The 21,511-nt window shown below is 51.9% G+C and overlaps 1 protein-coding gene across 1 annotated transcript; it reads right to left on the bottom strand.

The window, feature by feature from the left end:
- Positions 1–3,114: 3,114 nt before the first annotated feature.
- LOC133361606 (zinc finger protein 664-like) lies at positions 3,115–20,942 on the bottom strand. The gene is made up of 3 exons (XM_061580552.1): positions 20,883–20,942; positions 20,377–20,460; positions 3,115–7,732 (listed from the first exon to the last, which is right to left on the bottom strand). Exon 3 carries the CDS (start codon positions 7,702–7,704, stop codon positions 6,220–6,222), a length of 1,485 nt encoding a protein of 494 aa, XP_061436536.1. The 5' UTR covers positions 7,705–7,732; positions 20,377–20,460; positions 20,883–20,942; the 3' UTR covers positions 3,115–6,219.
- Positions 20,943–21,511: the final 569 nt, after the last annotated feature.

Genomic DNA, 21,511 nt, shown 5'->3' with positions numbered 1-21,511 from the left:
CCACTGTACGTCGTGCGCGCATACATCGACTTCAGCGTGTGGCGCGTATCTCTGGCACTACACTTGCATAGATTTGACTGCCGGGACGGCTGCATTTTTATTCGGGGGGGGGGGGGGGGATGTAGAGAATACGCGGTGCGCAGTTAACCAGGTGCAACTGAGGGCAACAGGTGTGCGTGTTTGTAGCATGATGTTTGCACTGACAAACTGCCACTAATTAAGGGGAGAAGCAGGTGCAAACAGGGTCGACCAGGTGTGCACGTTGAGACTGGAGGTGTTGCCGGGGAGACGGAAGATGGGGAGTGATGATAAGAGATTGTGACAACTGGCGCCGGCCTGACAGGAGCTGAAGTGGAAGCACGTGAGACCTCGGGATGAGCGGGGAGATATAAGCGGGAGTGTGTGTGAGCGAAGGGGTTGTTGTTGCCAGGGACGAAGAGTGAAAACATCTCGCCGCTGTCGCTCCAGCCGTCAACGGGACCTCAACCCTCACGCCGTCGCCGGGCGGGTGCTGGCTGATCACCCTGCCCGGGACAGACGGGTGAGCGGGTCTGTGGGAGCGTAGGTGAGGGCAGCTGTGTGCGAAGCTGCTGTGTGCGGAGTCGCTATGTGCGAAGACACTGGGTGCAAAGACGCTGTGCGGAGACGCTGAGTGCGAAGATGCTGCTTGCGGAAGCGCAGAGAGCAGAGCTGCTGAGTGCAGGATAAGTGAGGTGCAAATAGATAAGAGTGGGGAGAAGTTAAATATAAATTACCATACAGTTATAGGAGTGCCTACAAGTGGTGCAATAATAGGTGAATAAAGTGAAAGCAGGTGACTTGTTACCACGTGTCGGTGTGAGTAATTTTTTAAGACACTACACAATACTATCATTCATGCCGACTAAAATCCACATGGTCAACATGAGTGCCACTTAAATGTGTAGAGGAGTAGAGGAGAGTGGTGGCGTCGTGTGCGCTGTCCGGTGCGATGACATCACGGGACTGTGGGGTCGCGCGCGCTGGGCAGTGCACGTGGCGTCACGTCTCCTAGGGTATTTAAGGGATACCCCGTGACGTAAGCGGGGTCACTGTGGGAACGGGGAAAGTAAACAGGGTGAAGAGGGAACCAGGGGTAGAGAGAGGGATCGAATAGGGAGTTTGGGGAGAAGCCGGTGGTAGCCGTAGAGGTACTTCTCTCTCCGGTCGGTGGAGTCGGCAGAGTCCACGATCCGACACGAGAGAGACCGGAGCTAGCTGGCAGGGACCCGGACTCAGAGTAGGACCCCTAGCCCCTGGGAGTTGTGTACCCTGTGTAGTATTGATAAGCTTTAATAAACCCTGGCGAAAGCCCCTAACTTACCTCCCGTCTCCGAGTACGTACGTCAGGAACTACTCAACAAATGCACTCACATCTGAAGTCGCTGCTATTCTGACTGCTGAACATGTCACTCGAGGCATCGTCTTGCAACTGAGGAACAATACCCTACACAGAAATGAAACACACCGATCCAATGATGCTCTTCAATGTCTACTGATTTTCTGGCAAGGTGATGTCTAGATTTTCCTACTTTGCCAAACTGCTGTCGACATGCATGCCAAAATTGAAGCTTCGTTCGATTAAACCCACCAGATGGCAAAACATTCAAAATTGTTTATCCTGAAGCTCTCCAAGGACAACGTATTTAAAAGCTGTCATTATGAAACAAACAAGCCCTGTGATTGTATAACACAACCAAAAAACCGTGACCATATACACACATTTAAACACTTCATTGGTAGGATTCAATAATTAGAATAAAGCCAGCATTGCAAGACATTACTCTTAATGTTTGATTACTGAGACCTGTGCAAAGCCAGGTAACTTAGCTAGTACTGAATACTATACTTCCAATGAAAATGTGTGCATAAGTGGGTAGCGGTAGTGCAACGGTTTCCATGCTGCGCTATAAACCCAGCGACTTGATTTATATTCCCACAAAACAAAGCCACAACATTTGGCTGTTGCCTGATGAAGCTGGTTGTAATTACTGGCGAACGTCGTACCCAGATTGTAAAATGTTGTGGCTTGGCTCTCCAACACACAACCGGTGTGCTGTACTAGTGACGAATGGCCACATTCTGTTTACGAGACAAACCATACTTATTGGCTGTCGGGTGGTGGCGGGTTTAAGGACACCTTTTTATATTCACGCGATCTAACCCAAACAAACCTGTATTACGGATGTATATTTGGAGTTTGCGCGTCTCTCTCCCCGTGGTCGCGTGGATTTTCCTCTGGATCCTCCGGGTTGTCCCTCCACATTTAGAGTCAACATCACCACGCGTTTAGAGTATTTGACCGCTATACATTTCCACACGTTGATAAGCCACTTTGTTGTGGGGAAGTCGCTCCTGAAAAAGAGCGATATAGCTCAAGTGGGCTATGCCTGGTAAAATAATAAAAACTGTATATTTAAAAGAAACAAAGTTTAAAAGTAGTGAGCCAGGTGAAGACAAATTAAACTTAAGCAGAGAATGAAGGCAAATTCAATCAGGCAAGGGCAGGAGGCAAGGCCCCGTATGGCTAGGCCCCACGTTGTAATATTCCAACCTGGACATCGATTCCATCCTTGCTGCTACTCAATTGATATCCCTACGAGAGAGAAAGAGCGAGGCTCTAACTGGGTAAACAATAACTACCACAACCACGATGTGAACTTCTCACCTCGGATCTCAGTGAGTGCGCGGAGCTGACGCTTCCTGGTATCTCGTGACGTCAGAAAGCGGGGTTAGAGTTTAAGTTTCTTTAGATGCCTATTCCATTGCTCACTCTCTTGAACATTTAACCCTTGGGTGCGTGAGCTCAACAACGTGAACATTGTTTGTACACTCACTGTGTATACACTGTGTGTACACAATACGTCAACACTGCGTATGTGTGTACAGTGTGTGGGTGGTCCGAATCAGTCGGGCGGCATTATCTTTTCATCAGCTGCGCAATGCTGTGTTGAAGCTACCTTCTCGGTAGCTCCGCATGAAGATTCAAGTTTTCTCGGCCAGTCATGCCCTCCCTTCTCTCGGGATGTGAAATGTGGACCCCTCTAAATGGAACATCTGCGCCGGTTAGAAACATTCACACTTGCATGCCATGAGGGAAGTGGTAGGGCATTCTCTATTTATTGCAGAGGTACACACCCCTGGCTAATACAGTAACATTAAACAAAATATGCACTGTCTGCTTAACAGTGGATATAAAACATACTATTGTGTCATTCAAAACACGTAGGTCATTGTATGTTGGTGTCATTGCCAAAATTTGGGCAATTCCAAATATTATCCAGAAATTCCACAACTGTGATTACACATCAATTATTGCCCCCTACTGACAGACTCATGCCCACATGCAGGCTGGTACTGGGCCACCTTATGCCACACAGAGGCAGCTGCCACCTGGGGGTGCTCTTCGAGTGTTTGTGATGAGATATAATACAAACTCCGAATTGCTGAGGCAATTAAGCAACTTGAACACGTAAGCTTTCGCGACAAATATCATCCATAAGGTTTTTGGGGTTAGATTGTGTAAATATAAATGCGCTCTCTCTAGTCGTCTAGCATAGCCTAAACACAACCCTGACCATGTAACACCGATGGCGCTGACTGAGACAGCCAACAACTATCTGGCCGTGGATTATCTAGCCAAGGCGGCGACATGACAGCGACGACGAGACGAGCCCATTCCCAGAACCGGCAGCCCTGAGCTCCTGCTCTCAGCTGATTTTATGCTACCCAGCATGGCCTGACTCCGCCCTGGTCACGTGTCCCTTCTTGAACCCACTAGCAGGTTCCAGGGGGTTCCAGATAGGGTCTTCCGTGACCCTTGCCCCAGTTCTTCCGCCCTGCCGACACACCCGTGAAAATGGTCACCGGCGTGTGCACTGTTTGTCCACTGCAGTTGCCGTTGCTGGACAACAGATGGATGACATCCAGCAACTGCAACCGGTGGACAGGCAGAGCAACCCCAAACCCTGAGGAACACCACCAACACGGAAAAAATATTCACCACAAAAAAAACCTTGGTTGCAACACTTCCCGCAAACCGGAACCACATAGCGCAACCACGGCACTCCCCAATGGACCACCAACAAAAAGGACAACCCTCGGTGCCCCCCGCAAACCGAAAACATGCAGCGCAACCGCGGCATGTGCAAGAACGCTGTCATGGACCGCCCAACCGCGATGCCCCCCCCCCCCCCCGAGAACTGATAACGCAACCCAAACAACATACACAACCCCCCCGAATCCCACCTTACAAGGAAGAGTCCGCCTTTACCAGAACATAGCTGACGTGAGCCGATCCTTGACACTGGTCACCCCTGCCTTGGCAGGGTCTTGCATTTCTTGAGATTCCGAGGTATGGAAACAAAAAAACAATGGACTAAAGGGCACGGCCTCTCCCTGAATTTCACAGAAGCATCTAATCGGATCCAGCCCCTGACACGTCGCACACGGCGGTCTCGGAAAGCATCAGAGACTCGGATCTGGTAAAGCATAGGAAGATGTTGCCGGCGGGTCGGAATGCGTCAGTGGCGCTGCCAACACCCTGGCATTCTATAGCGATGTGGCCCAGCTGACCACACCTGAAACGCTTGGCCGTGGGACCCCAGGGCAGAGGGGGCTGCCCCGGTTGCCAACCCACCCGCGGGGGCCTTCTCCCGTGCGTCCCCAGGCCACATACCACAGCCACCATGTCCTCCTCCCGCCACGGCCAAGCCGCCACTTTGGGCCAATGCTGGTGGGCCTCGTGGCCCTAAATTTCGTGGGCCACCTTCAAAGACGTAATCCCCATGCCTTTGGCGAAGAGCAGAATGATCCCCGACTCGCACGCCAACAGCCTTTCCGCCGCCAAGGAGTCGAGCGCCGTCTCACCCATCTGGGGGTACGCCTTCCGCCCCCAGCACCAGCAGCGTCTCCCAGAAAGCGAAGGGCATCTCGGCCTCCCCTTGCTTCCGCTGGAGAATCTCGTGCAGCCATCGCGCGGTAGGCCAAAAATTGCCCCTTGCAGCGCCATCGCCTCCGGCGCCCCTCCAGCGCTGTCCGGTGCTCTCTGGAAAATAGTGCCCACCGGCCATGCCAAGCCCTCCAACGGGCAAAATGGCGCCAACCACATGCAGGGTCTCCGGCCCGGGCTCCTCCGCTCTCCCGCACTGACGGGGACCGCCGCCAGGGTCCCCTCGTGACTCGTTTCCGCGCCGCTGGCCGTGGTGCGCCTCCCCTCAACTCGGCGGTCCTCGGCCATGCCGCGTGCTCGGCACATGAGCGCTGATTCGCCGCTGCTCTCCCGCCGATCGGCAGCCGCTCTGCTGATCCATAGCCGCTCTCCCTCCGATCCGCAGCCGCTCACCCGCCGATCTCTCTCTCCACCAACGGGCTTTGTAACCGGGGTCCTGGGGCTGCCAGAGGGATGAATGTTTCACTGTTCCCATCCTCCGATGACACTATAGGTGGGTTCTTTATTCACTCCACTCCTGACACCAATTGTAGTGTCATCGTGGCGGGAGACAAGGTTTCTAAGGGGGCACCTTCTTTATCAACACCTTCACAGTTTCGCCATCGCACTCTCCCTAGTCGTCTAGCCTAGCCTAAACACAATCCTGACCATGTAACACCGATGGCGCTGACCGAGACAGCCAACAACTATCCGGCCGTGCAATATCTAGCGAAGACGGCGGCGAAGATGACAGTAATGACGACAAGAGCCCACTCCAAGAACCGGCAGCCCTGAGCTCCCGCTCTCAGTTGCCTCCCTTCTCGAACCCACTTGCAGGTTCGAAGGGCTTCCAGATGGGGTCTTCCGTGACACTTGCCCCAGTTCCTATATTATTTTTCCACCGCAGTTGCCGTTGCTGGACAACAGTCGGCGTTATTACACTACACTAGTACAGCACACCGGTGTGTTGGAGAACAAATCGCGTGGTGGCGGGTTTCACAAAATATTCATATTAACGCGATCTAACCCAAAAAAACCTCTTATGGGCAATTAAGCACCATATAAATGCAAATATTATCGTAACATAGCAATTGCATTGGGAGCTTATTGGCTCTCGCTCTTGGTTAGACATCTACCCAACTCACAGGTCTACAAAAACTGGCCACTCTTAATCTGTAGGTTGTACCTAGGAATTGAGTGTTCAACTTCACGTTCTTTTCATTAAAGGACTGTGCCAAAGGTGAATCTACTGGGGCTTCATTGTCTCAAGGTTACACATCTACCGGGTCTCCATTTGACTTTGTATTGTCTAAGAAGTCCACCCACACCTCCACTTCCACAAACTGCTGGGAGTTGCCTCGCTCTGCCTCACAGTCATAATTCTCCTGCTTCACGATGCATCCATTGATGTGAAGGTCCGATTTTGGAGTTGAATCTTCATCTTCACATTTCACTTTCACTTCTTCACTCTTCACTGTCACTTCACATTTCACCTTTTCATATTTCACCTTTATACCTTTTAAAGTCTCCAAGCTGGGATTATCTTGTGGTTCCCTTATCATGAAGGATGGGAGCATTGCAGCACTTTGACTTTCACAAGCCGATTTCAGACTCCTCTCCTTGGGGATCTTCTGATGACTGTGTGTTCTCTGGTGTCTTTGAAGATTTGATGACCGTACAAATGCCTTCCCACACAGAGTGCACTTGAAGGGTTTCTCTCCTGTGTGTGTTCTCTGGTGATTTTGAAGAGCAGTAGAACCTGAAAATGCCTTCCCACACACACTGCACTTGAAGGGTTTCACTCCTGTGTGTGTTCTCTCGTGGCTCTGAAGAACTGATGACTGTATAAACGCCTTCTCACACAGTGTGCACTTGAAGGGTTTCTCTCCTGTGTGTGTTCTCATGTGTATTTTTAGAGTAAATGCCTTTGAAAATGCCTTCCCACAAACACTGCACTTGAAAGGTTTCTCTCCCGTGTGTGTTCTCTGGTGGTTCTGAAGGCTTGAGGACTGTGAAAATGCCTTCTCACACACAGTGCACTTAAAAGGTTTCTCTCCTGTATGTGTTCGCTGGTGTCTTTTAAGATGTGATGACTTTGCAAACGCTTTATCACACACAGTGCACCTGAAGAATTTCTCTCCTGTGTGTGTTCTCTGGTGTCGTTTAAGAGTAAATGCCTTTGAAAATTGTTTACCACAAACACTGCACTTAAAAGGTTTCTCTCCCGCGTGTGATCTTTGGTGGATTTGAAGACCTGATGACCATGCAAATGCCTTCTCACAGACAGTGCACTTGAAAGGTTTCTCTCCTGTGTGTGTTCTCTGGTGTTCTTTAAGATATGATGACACTGCAAACAGCTTCCCGCACAGAGTGCACCTGAAGGGTTTCTCTCCTGTGTGTGTTCTCTGGTGTCTTTTAAGGTGTGATGAATCTGAAAATGCATACCCACACACACTACACTTGAAGGGTTTCTCTCCCGTGTGTGTTCTCTGGTGTATTTTAAGATGTGATGACTCTGCAAATGCCTTCCTGCACACACTGCACTTGAAGGGTTTCTCTCCCGTGTGTGTTCTCTGGTGGCTCTGAAGAACTGATGACCATGCAAATGTCTTCTCACACACAGTGCACTTGAATGGTTTCTCTCCTGTGTGAGTTCTCTGGTGCTGTGTCAAATTTCCAGAATGATCCATGCTGTTTGCATACTGGTCGCATTGTTGACTTTTTGTACCAAGCTGGGCTGCGTGCTTTTGCTTCATCAGACCAATTCTGCAGAGGCAGCATCAGCTGCGGACAGAAAAAAACATCAATAACATCTACGTCATTGTGCAGTCACAGACGAATGCATATATACACAGTCACATATGACTTACACGTCTATACTTATTCATATATTCATGAGAGTGAAAGAGATTCCCCAAAACATCACACGGACTGTTAAGGCACAAAATGCCAGGGCAAGTGGTCAGAAATATGGCTGGAAGCCTAAGCGTTTTCAAAATGAACGTTTACTCAAAACTCCAAGCACACAATTTAGGCTATCTGGCTATGAAATAAATATTTATTTAAGGAAATTTCAGTTTACATAGCAATGGGTGTCCAAAATACTACTTATATTATGCATTTATGTATAATTTAATGTTCAAATGCAAATTCGGTAAAGCCAGGCTAGATTTGCTTGAATGCTCAGATGAACATATCTAACTTCAGCTGCATATGTGCTGTGTTAATTTTATGACAGTTACCATGCTCATAAAAGTTCCAGAGGAAAACTAAAATAATCTATTGTTTTGATTTTACCTCTGTGTTCAAGAGTTAATATACTTTACAGAAAATACAAAACTGACACTTGTCACACACTGGCATGGTAAAACGGTGGTGGTGTGTCCAGAAACATGCCTGGCCGCCTTCATCTGCTCAGTATTAATGCTTCCTCACTTCACCAATGAATTAATTGAGGATCATTCAACATAGCGGAGGGCCACAATAAGTTCAGATATAACTTATCAATCATGTTTGCTATCAGCGATAATCAAAATCTAATTGTTGAGTTCATAATGCAGTGAAATAACTGCGCCACCGCTCCCCACATAAATAACTCTTACATCCACATCCATTGCACATGAATCAGTAACAAATTTAATAAACAGCCACCATTCATCACTAATTGTAGTAACCTTTTCACAGTGCTCATGCCATGATCGGTATAATTTAATGCCATTTAAGTGTGGATCACTTGTCAGCATGTCATGGGAATGATCCAGGTGTTGAGTAGTAGACGGAGGTACTCGGAGACGGAGGTGAGTTAGGGGCTTCCGCCAGGGTTTATTAACACTTATCACTATCCCTGGTTCCCTCTTTACCCCTTCTATCCCCGTTCCTCCAGTGACCCCGCTTACGTCACGGGGTCTCCCTTAAATACCCTAGGAGGGGTGATGTCACGTGCACTGCCCAGCGCGTGCGACCCCACGTCCCGTGATGTCACCCCACCGGACAGCGCACACGACGCCACCACTCCCCTCTACTCCTCTACATCACCCCCCCCCCCCCGTGAAAAAAAAAACAGCCGACCCGGCTGCAATCACCCCGCAAGCGGGGCCCCACACCGGACTGAAGACCGAATAATCACGAGTTCGTGTGCCTGAAGGTAAAACCGGCTGCTAGAAAACTCAACCTTAGGGCAGCACGGCCCCTCAAGCAGAACAGCAACAACAACCACAACAACAACAAAACTAAACAAATAGAGCCCGAAGGCCTCATCCGCCGGATAGCGCCGAACGGGCGCCAGGGGCTGGGCCCGCTGAACGGCCATCAGGGCCGTCACCGGAGCCGCATCCCCCTCGAGCGGGTATGCGCTGCTGGCCCGCTCCCCCGTGCGGTGTCCGCCACCCGTGCAGGTGGCCCGTCAGCAGGCAACAGGCCCACCGCCGTGGCCTCCGGTGACCGGGGGGTCTCTGTCGGCCTCACTCGGGAGGGGCCTGGGGGCACACACAAGTCGGACGTCACCTCCGTCAACGAGACCCGGCCGGTCAGGCACGCCGGATACATCATCAGCCGGCCGCTCCGGAATTGGGGGTGGATCCCCCAGGGTAGATGGAACATAACGTTTGAGCCGGGACGGGTGCACTATCCACTGCCGGCAACCGAACCGAATCCGGACGCATTGCGGCCGGCGGACCTCTACAACCTCCACGGGGCCCTGCCAAGGGCGATGCAATTTGGCCGATGTGCCAACGGGGACCTGGGGACAATGCAGCCACGCTTTTTGACCCGCTACCCACGGGAGGCCAGCTGCCTGGTGTTTGGGCAGCCGCTCATTAGCTGCCTGCCGACTTGCGAAATTCTCGGCAGCGGCCTGTCGCGCCTCGCGCAGCCGGTCAAGCGCGACCTTCAAAGGGGTCGGCACCGCCGACCCCTTCTTGGAGGAGCCAACGTCCATCTGGACGTGCACCGGGGGCTCCGGTTCCCTACCGTACATCAAATAAAAAGGCGAAAATCCCGTGGAGGCATGAGGGGCCAACCGATACGCCGCCAAGACCCCCGGGACGAACAGGTCCCAGTCTGACTGGGACGTGTTCACCTGGTGGCACAGCATGGACGTAAGGGTGCGTTCAAGCGCTCTACCATCCCGTCTGACTGGGGGTGGTAGGGCGAGGTGCGGATTTTCTTGGTGCCAAGGAGGTCACACACCTCCTTGAGCAACCTAGATGAGAAATTCCGCCCCTGGTCAGTCAACAATTGTTCCGGCGCGCCCTTGTCAAACACGTACCCCTGGACGAAGGCCTCGGTGATAGAAGAGGCCGACTGATCGACCAAAGGCCATGCCATGGGCCAACGTGTGAGGTACTCAACGCCCACCAAGAGGTATTTGTGGCCCCGTTGGGATGCAGGGAATGGCCCCAAAATGTCGAGCGCCACGAGCTCATTAACGCGAGAAACCCGGATGGACTGCAGCGGGGCCCGGTCCCGGACAACTGGGGCTTTCCTCCGCACGCAGTCGTGGCAACCCTTCAAAATCAGTGCCACGTCACCCTCAACACCCGGCCAGTAATAGTCCCGCTTAAGGGTCAATAAGGTCTTGTGGTAGCCAAGGTGCATAAGCTTCTCGTGAATGGCTCGGGTTAATTTACCACGCAGGCTAGTGGGCACAACCACACAATAGCGTTCCAATTGGGCATCCCAACGCATGAGGAGTCCGTCATGCACGGCGATCGCCGGGGCAGCCGACGAAGCTGAGCTCCGGGCCTTATGTCCGACACGGCGCCGTAGCTTCAGCAGAGAGGAATCCTCCATCTGCAAGCTGGACCATACCTTCCGGGGAAGTCCAAGGCCGAAATCCGCGTGCGCCGCCGCACCTGGAGGGGTGGCCGCCTCGGCCGACGCGACCAACTGGGCCGCGGCGTCCCCTGGGGCCTTGCAACGGCTAGAGCCCAGGGCGCAAGCACACCCGCCGCCTGCCGGCAATCGGGATAAACCGTCCGCATTTCCATGCTGTGTCCCCTTCCTGTGGATTACATCAAAGGGGTAATCCTGGAGCACTTCGAGCCAGCGAGACAGCTGACCCGAGGGCTGACTAATCTTCAGCGAATATTGCAGGGCCGCGTGGTCGGTTCGGACCGTAAATAGCCTACCGTACAAATATGGTCTATACAATTGAACAAAATAAACTATGGCCAAAAGCTCCCTCCGGGTCACACAATATCGCTGTTCCGTCGAGGACAGAACGCGACTGCCATAGGCTACCACCCTCTCAACCCCGTCGACCACCTGGGCCAGGACAGCCCCAATTCCCGTGTCGCTGGCATCGGTATCGAGCAGGAAGGGTTTCGAAAAATCCGGGTACCCCAAGGGCGGCGCATCCGCCAAGGCCGTGCGAAGCGCCGCAAAAGCCGCCTCCTCCTCCGCGCCCCAGTGAAACCTTTGGCCTTTGGCGGAAAGGGCGTGCAGTGGCTTCGCAATTGTCGCAAAATCACGGACAAACCGGCGATAGTACGATGCGAAGCCAACGAAGCTACGCACCTCCGCGACAGATGTGGGAGTCGGCCACGTCCGGACACAAGCCGTTTTATCCGGGTCCGTGGCGACATCTGACGTGCTAACAATGTGTCCCAAATACCTCACCGATGGTTGTAGCAAGTGGCATTTGTGGGGTTTGCATTTCAAGCCAGCAGCACGCACTTTGACGAACACCGCCTCAAGGCGTTGCAAGTGCTCGCCAAACGTACGGCCAAAAACAATAACGTCATCCAAGTAGATTAGACAAGACTCCCACTGCAGCCCCGCCAAGACCATCTCCATGAGACGCTGGAAGGTGGCCGGGGCCGAATGGAGACCCATAGGAAGCCGATTGAACTCGAACAACCCCTGGGGCATGCGGAACGCTGTTTTGGGTCTAGAGGCCTCATCCAGTGGCAATTGCCAGAAGCCGGAGAGCAAATCTAAAGTCAAAAAGAACCGCGCGCCCGAGAGGGCGTCCAGGGAATCATCCATGCGAGGCAATGGATATGCATCAGCCACCGAGATCTTTGTTCAATCTACGAAAATCGACGCAGAACCGGAGACTCCCGTCCCGTTTCTTGACTAGCACAATGGGGGCACCCCAAGGGCTAGTAGATGGGGAGATGATGTCCGCCGCCAACATTTCCTCGACAGCCGAGCGGACATGATCTTTTTCCGCTGGGCTAAGGCGGTGGGAATTAAGTCAAATAGGGGCCGCGTCGCCCGTGTCTATGTGGTGGTCCAAAAGAGTAGTGCGACCCAGATCAAACTTACTTTGGCTGAACACATCGGTGAACCGCTCGATGAGGTCGCGGAGTTGCCGACGTTCCCCGGAGGACAACGATGCATTCTCGTCGCACAACGTGGCAATCCATGATGCGTCGGGGTCCCCCGTGTGCATCACGCCCGCCACGACCCCTCCATCTGGGGCAGCGCTCTCGGGTGGAAGAGCCGGGGTCGCGTGTGCCAGGACGGCGCCGGCCGGGACTACGACCGGCAAGGGTCCCGAATTGAGGACCTGCAAAAAAAGGTCCTGGCCCCCCGACACGGCTGTCAAGGCGCCCACCAACCCCTTCGTCCTTGAAAAGTAGCTTGACGGGGACAGGAGGATACCCGTCTCCGTGGAGCCCATTACGAGCGGTTTGCGCAACCTAAGGGGTATCAGGATTTGTGACGCCGGTGGTACGGTCACCGGCGCTTTATTCAAGGCCCGTACACCGGCAACCAAGGGAGACAGGATGGTAGGCGATTGTAGGAATTGCAGCCGCCTCCCTGATGGCATTTCCACACAGCCCTAGTCAACGAGAATTCGGATGGGCATCCTAGACAAAAAGTCGGTCCCCAAGAGGCATGGCACTGCCAAGGTCCTGGAGACCAAAATAGGCCCGGCCAACTCAATCTCGTCAACCCGAACCGACACTACAACGTGGCCCAAGATGCCCAAACTGCCGCCGTTCGCGGCGACACAAGCCCCGCGAACCGGCCATAACGGACCCACGCTGCGGGGTAGCAGCCCAAAAATGGCCTCAGAAATAATGCCAAGGAGGGTCTGGGAGAAGGTGGAGTCCCTTTTCCAAAGGCCCCCGGGGCATTCCGGCAGCCCCGCTCAATGTGGCCCCGCTGACCACAACTGAAGCAGGCCACCGTGTCCGCCTCCTGCGGACGGGAAGGTCCCGGCCGCCCCCGCTGCTCCGGATGGCGACCACCCGCCCCCCTTCCTCGACGATCGGGCATCGCCAGGGCCGCGAGGGTGTCCACCCCCTGAGAGGTGGCCCCCCTGTCCGGCGCCGGGACCCCCGCACACGCCGCCATCTGAGGCTGTTGGCGGAGGGAGAGGTGCGCCTGAATGTTTTCGCCGACCGCCAAGGATGTGATCTGCCGATCATTGTTGATCGACAGAGCAATTCCTAGCTCCCTTGCCAGGTCAAGCAGCTTCCCCAAGGCCATAGAATCAAGTGCCCGGCCGTACAGGTCAGGGTATGCAGCCTGCGCCAGGGCCAGGAGCGAGCAGCGGAAGGCCAGCGGCAGTTCCCCCTCCGCCCGCTGCCGCAATGAAAACTTTAGCTGCGCGGTGGACAGCGGCTCAAAAACGTTGGCCATTTGGATATAGGCCGCCGGGAGTGTAGCCCGATTGGCCGGATGGATGGACTTGAAGGCCTGCAGAGCTCTTTCGTCCAAGCAGGTCGGAAGCGCCGGCAAGGCCTCCTCCATGGACCAGCCGACCGACATGTATGCCGCGTCGAACCGGTCCTGGAAGGCCGACCAGTCGCCCCCTTGCGCGACAAACGGCGCAACGTCGGGTAACCGACGCTGCCATTGGCCGCGCGGCGCCGCGAGGTGTGGAAGCCAAGCGGCACCTGCGGGCCACCTGGCGGACGTGACGTGGTGCGGCGGTGGCAGCATTGCGGCTCCCGCGGGCCACGCCGAAGACGCGGAAAGGTGCGGTGGTGCTGCGGCCCCCATGGGCCACGCCGTAGGCGCAGCGAAGTGTGGCTGAGTTGCGGCCCCCATGGGCCACGCCGTAGACACAGCGAAGTGTGGCTGAGTTGCGGCCCCCATGGGCCACGCCGTAGGTGGAGCGAAGTGCGGCTGAGTTGCGGCCCCCATGGGCCACGCCGTAGACGCAGCGAAGTGCGGCTGAGTTGCGGCCCCCATGGGCCACGCCGTAGATGCAGCGAGGTGTGAAGGCGCCTGCGCTTTCGCGACCCACCTGTCAGCGGCGGCGTACGAAGCCACGGCGTCGTCCCGCGACGCAGCGAGGGACCACGGCGTTGCAGCCTCAACGGGCCACGCCGAAGACGCGGCGGTATAATTCGGGCCTGCAGCGGCTCCCGCGGCCCACCCCGCTGGCGCAGCGAGGTGCGGGACAGCGGCCGCAGCTGCGGCAACCTATCGCGACGCGGCGAGGCACCACGGCGTTGCAGCCTCCATGGGCCATGCCGAAGACGCGGCGGTATAACACGGAGCCGCGGCGTCATCCATGACAAGGGACGCAGGCACGGCGAGGTGCAGAGCCGCTGCATCGCCGGTGGCCGGCCCCGTGAGCGCGGCGACAGGTGGAGCCGCGGCAGCACCCGCGGCCCATTCCGGCGGCACGGCGATGTACGGGGTAGCGGCAGCTGCCGCTGCCCACCCCGGCGGCCCGGCGAGGATGGCACGCGCGTACTTACTCGAAGCCCCCCCGGCGGGCGCAGCTTGATGTGAAGCCGCGTCGTCGCCGGCGGCTGGTCCCGCAGGAGGGGCGTGCCGAGAAACCCCAGCCGCGTCGGTGGAGAGACGCGGCGTCGCGGTCGCCATGGCAGCCATGGCGCCGACTTGCGGCGTCGCAGCAACAATGTCCACCGGCCGCCGCGTCGCAGCCGTAGCAGCGGCCGCATACGGCTCCCGAGCCAACATGGCCGCCGCGGATTGCGTCGCAGCCAACATGGCGGCCATTTCCGGTGGAGCGGTCGCTGGGAAAACGGCGGCGGTTTCAACGTTGGCGGTTGACAGTTGCTCCCGTCCCGCGTGCGGGCCGGTTGGCTGCGTCCGCGCCTCCACCTCGGCCAACCTGACGGTCAACTGCCCCACCGCCTGCAGGAGCTGCTGCAGCAGAGCTGCGGGGACGCTCTCCGTCTCTGGCGGCGGCGGTGAGCTGGCACTCCCTGCAGCCGACTCCTCCCGCTCCGGCCCGCTCGTCTCCATGGGGACCGTCACCGGGGTCCCGGGCTCCGGGGTCACTGCTGGAGCCTCCTCTCCGCCTTCGGCACCCTCCAAGTGATGTGCCGGTGGGTTCTTACGCCGTGCGCCTGCTTTAGACATGTTGGCGACGGTGTAACTACTGACACCAGTTGTTGAGTAGTAGACGGAGGTACTCGGAGACGGAGGTGAGTTAGGGGCTTCCGCCAGGGTTTATTAACACTTATCACTATCCCTGGTTCCCTCTTTACCTACTATCCTCGTTCCTCCAGTGACCCCGCTTACGTCACGGGGTCTCCCTTAAATACCCTAGGAGGGGTGACGTCACGTGCACTGCCCAGCGCGTGCGACCCCACGTCCCGTGATGTCACCCCACCGACAGCGCACACGACGCCACCACTCCCCTCTACTCCTCTACACAGGTGTCAAGGAATGACTGACTGAGATGATTACAGATGTGTAATGAGAGCGCCATCTCCTGTATTACGTGGGGTGATATACAGTTATGGGTTGCCTAGGGGAAGGAGTACATCTTGGCCAAAGGTAAAAGGGAGGAGCCACCCAGGAAGCCTCTGGAACGCTCCCGAAGGTTCTATGAGGGGCTTGGCCAAAGGCGGGGTTTAGTCGCCGGCGAGCATATATAAGCAGGAGCTAGAGCAAGGTGCGAGGGGAGTGCCAGAAGATCAAGAGGAGCTCCCCGTCACTGCTGCCCCGCCATCTCCATCGGCCACGTGGTGGCTCGACCTTCAACCGCTTCCTAGCGCGCCGTCAGCAAGCGGCGTGCTAGAGAGTGGGTGAGCGCTACGTGGCGCGGGGCAGCGAAGCCACTTGGGCGGCGTGTATCCGTAGTGCGAGTGTGTGAAGAGACAGGAGACAACCAACTGTACCTAATATTTTTTAAAGAAACGTTTAAACTTTTTATCATGTCGGAGCCACTCATTACAGATGCACCAGCTGTACTCCCTGCTGTCTTGCTGCGTTTTAGGCACCCAGCGTTCCACCCATGCATGTGAGTATCGCTCCTCTGACCTCATTGTTGTTGCAGAGCAAATACCTGCAACTGCCTGGCAGCTGGGGGGAGAGAGAGGTGGGGGCTAGACGACGGTGTACCGTAGTTCGGCTATTATCTGCGCAGTGCGCAATCTACCAGTGCTAAAACTGTACTTACTTATCTACCAGTTATGTTACTTATTTATTGGATATTTACTTTTGTTACTTATTTACTGTTTTAAGTTCACTCGTTTCCGGTTAGTTTGTTTTCTTTGTGTATATATATGATGGAATTAAGCTGCGGTAATGACGTTAAATATATGAATGCATGCGGGGTATATGGCGTTGTGGGCTATCTGAATTTTTTTTTACACAAAATGCTATTTTTGCGGGGTATATGCGTATGCAGGCTATATGCGGGAAAATAAGGTAAATAGCGTGACATGAGCAATGGAAACAATGGAAATGCATAGAAAAACAAGCTAAAATAGGTGTAAATTAAAGAGCAGCAGTACGCACAGGTAAGTTGAGAAGCAGGCTATAGTCTAGATTATAGACTGCCAGTACGCCGAATCAATGACATAAGCATTGCTACAGTCAAAATTAAAAACTGGCACTACGGGCAGCAGCTGAAAAAGCAGGATAGAGTCGACATGAAAGGCTGGCAGTACACTGAGTGAGGTAAAGAAGCAGGCACCATATTATAGACTGGCATACACTCATAATGGCCAAAAGGCAAATTAGCAGTGTAGATAATAGAGTGTGAGTGCACTGACGTTAATTAATGAGCAGGCAGCAGGCCACAGCAGACTGACAGTACACAGTCGCAGCGTAAAAAATGACAGCAAAAAAAGGTAATTTTAGCAATCTAATAATGAGAAATAAGCTTTCTGCACGCAAACATTATTATTGTAATATCTGCCAATGTATTTGTTTAATAATAGTAAACAATAATACTACAATAATGCTATCAAAGCTCTGTAATAATATTAATATCTACGGACTTCATAGTAGTAACTGCACGCATCGTGTTGGGGGGGGGCGAAAAGGACATCACACTGTGAAGAAATAGCCCCAGCGTTATGTGTATATTTATTGCATGTAAAATGCGTAAAATAAAATGTTCCCCATGAGCTCGACCGAACGTGCATCACTTGGCAGGATCAGCCCCCCCCACGCAATTGGCGTGAGTTGGCACGGCCGATGTCGCGCAATAAAGAATAAATATAGCAAAATCCCACTAAATCCCAAATTTAACTAATTTAAAGGTGACGGACGTGAAAAAGGAATAGCCTATTCCCACTGCGGGACTTAGGACGTGCCGGCTGGCAAAAAAATGTCTATGTATAGCCCACCGTTCGAGAGCCAAATCCCTCGCAAGCGTGCGCGGAGACTTTTATATATAAAAAAAATAGGCCTTAATTAAATCAAGAATGCAGTGATCTAGTTTCTACTGAAAATCCATACTCCTCTGCTGTAGTCGATGGACAGAAAATACAGCAGCCCCTTGCATATCACGGAGATTACATTCTTCGAAAGTGCCGCGAGAAATTCTAAAAGCGAGTTCTTCAATACTTAAGCCTTACCTAATAAATGGCGTTAGGTAAACGTCAACTAAAATTTACAACATCCCAATTGAAATAAGTCCTGTACTGTATTCCAAATAAACTAAACAATTGAAATAAACACGGAGAAACCATATACAAAAATATTGCAAGACGAAACATTGTATAAATCTATATAAAGCAGACTTTGCGTTTGTGTAGATATTTTTGTTAACCAAATTGTGCCAACACACCCCAATCTTTCCATGCATACTCACGGGTGAGTTAGTGTGTTTTTCGCACTATTTTACACGCTTTTTATTAACTCACTGTCTGTTGTTGTTGTATCCTCAAATCTTCTAACTCAATTTTAACCCACTTACCAATGTGGTATCGACTGCAAACTTGGTATACTTATGTCATACTGATGACAATACAATATTCTATCATAAAAAATTCATGAAACATATATTTTAAAACATTTCTTTTTAAATGTTATGTTTCGGCTTGGGTCTAATTGTCCACGCTCAACTAGCGTTGGCTGTAAATCACCATGGTCCCTTACATTATGGCAAGCTTCGGGGCCACTTCCTGGAGTCGTGGAGTTCTTCCATTGCTAGTACAGTATATTTAATTAAAGCGTGTTTATTTTTTTTCTATATTATTTAGATTACCTGCTCAACTTCAACACCTGAAACACCTGCACACTCCAACCCCCCGCCGCTGCGTCCAACTCCCCCCTGCACTCCTCACCACTCCCCCTCTCTTTCTATTCACATGGTATAAAGCTCAGGGCATTCTCACTACTTCTGGTTTGCCATACATGGCTCACCTCTAACACACACTGCAATATTTAACAAAACAATTATTATTCTAAAATATCTATCAATACTACCGACCTCCTTCTACACAAAAAATAGATGCTATACAACAGCTATGACTAAATGCATCAAGTCGACATTGCCTGCTAAGGAATAACAAGCATGCAAAAACACACTCACTTTAAACTCATTATGTGTGCACACACCACCACACACATGCTATTCATACCCACTTCAAGCACTGCAAACAATTACTCCTTCCAACAACTTACAGGTCTTCACATTCATACAACGATTACAAATTCGAATATCATTTCATTAACAATCTCGATATAGTATTCAGTCACACTCACTATTTACTATTTTTTTTGCTCATTAACTTTTACCTCCACTTATAATTTTCCTTGCGGAAAACGTGCGCTTCTCTTCATCAAAAGCGATTACTAAAATTTACGTGATTCGTACAAGTGCTGCAATGGCTGCACCTGGAGCTAATAATACTCTTAAACACCAAGAAGTAAGACGGCATGCTGCCAGTGCTGCGATGGCTGTACCTACTCATTCCAACATCTGGATACATGCCTACATTTAATGTGCAGGGCCAGGTACATAATCGCATTGGCAGTCTGCTGCCACTACCTAACGACCTACCTACATTACCACAGATCTACTTGCATGTTTGACAATACTAGACAGTGACTTTACCGAAAGAACCAAGAATATGAATCCCTTCAGTCACGAAAGCTTTAAATAAAAAAAATACTAGACAGGCTCACCTGCATTGCAATGATGTCATTAAAACCAAGATGCAAGTCTTATTGCTGTTGCAAGTCACGCTCCATAAGCAAAACTCTCATGTTCACAGTTTCAAGCGTACGATAGAGAAGAGTGCTTCATAGTACAATGTCATTAATGCAGACTAAACTCCACATGGTCAACATGCGTGCCGCTTAAAAACATTCACAACATCTGAAGTCGCTGTCATTCTGACTGCTGAGCAACATGGCACTCGATGAATCGTCTTGGAACTGAGACACAATACCCGACACAAAATTGAAACACACGGACGAAATGATGCTCTTCAATGTCCACGGATTTTCTAGCAAGGTGATGATGGCTACAATTTCGTACTTTGCCAAACTGACCCAGCAACAGGCTTGTCGGCACAAAAGATTTCCGCCATGGACTTCTTTGCTTTCCAGATCATGGTGCGGAACAGCAGCTTCAATCTCTTCTTGAGATGCAAAGAGCTATTCCACCAATTGTCTGTCGACATGTATGCCAACATTTAAGCTTCATTATTAAACCCACCAGATGGCAAAACATCCAAAATTGTTTATCCTGAAGCTCTCCGAGGGTAACGAATTGAAAAGCTGTGCTAATTATGAAAAAAACAAGCCCTGCGATTGTATAACACAACCAAAAAAGTGACAATTACACACATTTACAAACTTCATTGGCAGAATTAAATGTTCTAATAAAGCCAGCATGGCAAGACATTACACTTAATGTTTGATTACTGAGACCTGTGCAAAGCCGGGTAACTTAGCAAGTACTGAATACATACTATACTTCCGATGTTGTTTGTGCATTAGTGGGGAGCGGTAGTGCAACGGTTAACGTGCTGCGCTATAAACATAGTGAGCCTTATAATATTCCCACAGAACCAAGCCACAACATTTGGCTGTCGCCTGATGAAGCTGGTTGTAATTACTGGCTTAACGTCGTACTCAGATTGTAAATGTTGTGGCTTGGCTCTCCAACACACACCCAACCAGTATGCTGTACTAATGACGAATTGGCCACGTTCTGTTTACATGACAAACCCTTCGCAATTGGCAGTGTCGGGTGGTGGCCGGTTTAACGACACATTTATATATTTACGCGATCTAACACTAACCTGTATTACTGCTGTATATTTGTAGTTTGCGTGTCTCTCTCCCCGTGGTCGCGTGGATTTTCTTCTGGGTCCTCCGGTTTTTCCCTGCACATTTAGAGTCAACATCACCACGCGTTTAGAGTATTTGACCGATACACATTTCCACACGTTGAGATAAGCCACTTTGTTGTGGGCAGGTCGCTTCTGAATAAGAGCGGTACAGCTCAAGTGGGCTATGCCTGGTGAAATAAAAAAAACTGTATAAATATTTAAAATAAACACATTTTCAAAGTAGTGAGCCAGGTGAAGACAAATTAAACTTAAGCAGAGAATGAAAGCAAATACAATCAGGCGAGGGCAGGAGGCAAGGCTCCGTATGGCTAGGCCCCGCGTTGTCATGCTCCAACCTGGACATCGATTCCATACTTGCTGCTACTCAATTGATATCCCTACGAGAGAGACGGAGCGAGGCTCTACCTGGGTAAACAACAACAACCACCACAACAACCACGATGTGAACTTCTCACCTCGGATCTCAATGAGCGCGCGAGCGGAGCGGCAGCTTCCTGGTATCTCGTGACGTCACGCGGCAGCAGGCGGTGACATGACGTCACTTGCAAGGTTCAACACAAAAGCCCCTCAAACTTGCGGCGGTCACTAAATAAAGTATGTTAATGAGCCGGGTCCATGTCGGATGATTGGGCTTGGCTGCTAAACCCGTCGCAATTAGCGATGGTATTTATGAATATTTTATGTTAATAAACCGCCAGTGACTGGGCGTAGCTTTGCCCAAATAAAGATTCTACTGGAACTAAAATCGGCTTTGACCAACCTGACGTGATGTCACGCTCAAAAGAGCGAAGAAGGGGGGGAAGTGAATACCTTGGTGACATGACGTCATTAGCGGGGTATACCTCCCGCTCGCGTATCACGCCGAGTTAATGAGTGGTGACGTCAGAAAGCGAGAGAGAGGTCAGGGTGAGAGTTGAAGTCTATTTAGATTCCATTTCTTTTGCTCCCTCTCTTGAACAGAGGACCTCTTGGCTGCGTGAGATCAACAACAACGTGTAGATCATTGTGTGTGTGTGTACACACTGTGTGTTGCCACAGTAGGGGGCACAGGTGGTGCATCGGCCAGTCATATCTTGTCAGTCGA

This window comes from Lethenteron reissneri, unplaced genomic scaffold, assembly GCF_015708825.2.
Source record: "Lethenteron reissneri isolate LAM-NWPU_2019-01 unplaced genomic scaffold, ASM1570882v1 scaffold_115, whole genome shotgun sequence".
NCBI classification, from domain to species: Eukaryota; Metazoa; Chordata; class Hyperoartia; order Petromyzontiformes; family Petromyzontidae; genus Lethenteron; species Lethenteron reissneri.
The sequence above is the reverse complement of the archived record's forward strand: the minus strand, read 5'-3'. Positions and strand labels throughout refer to the sequence as shown.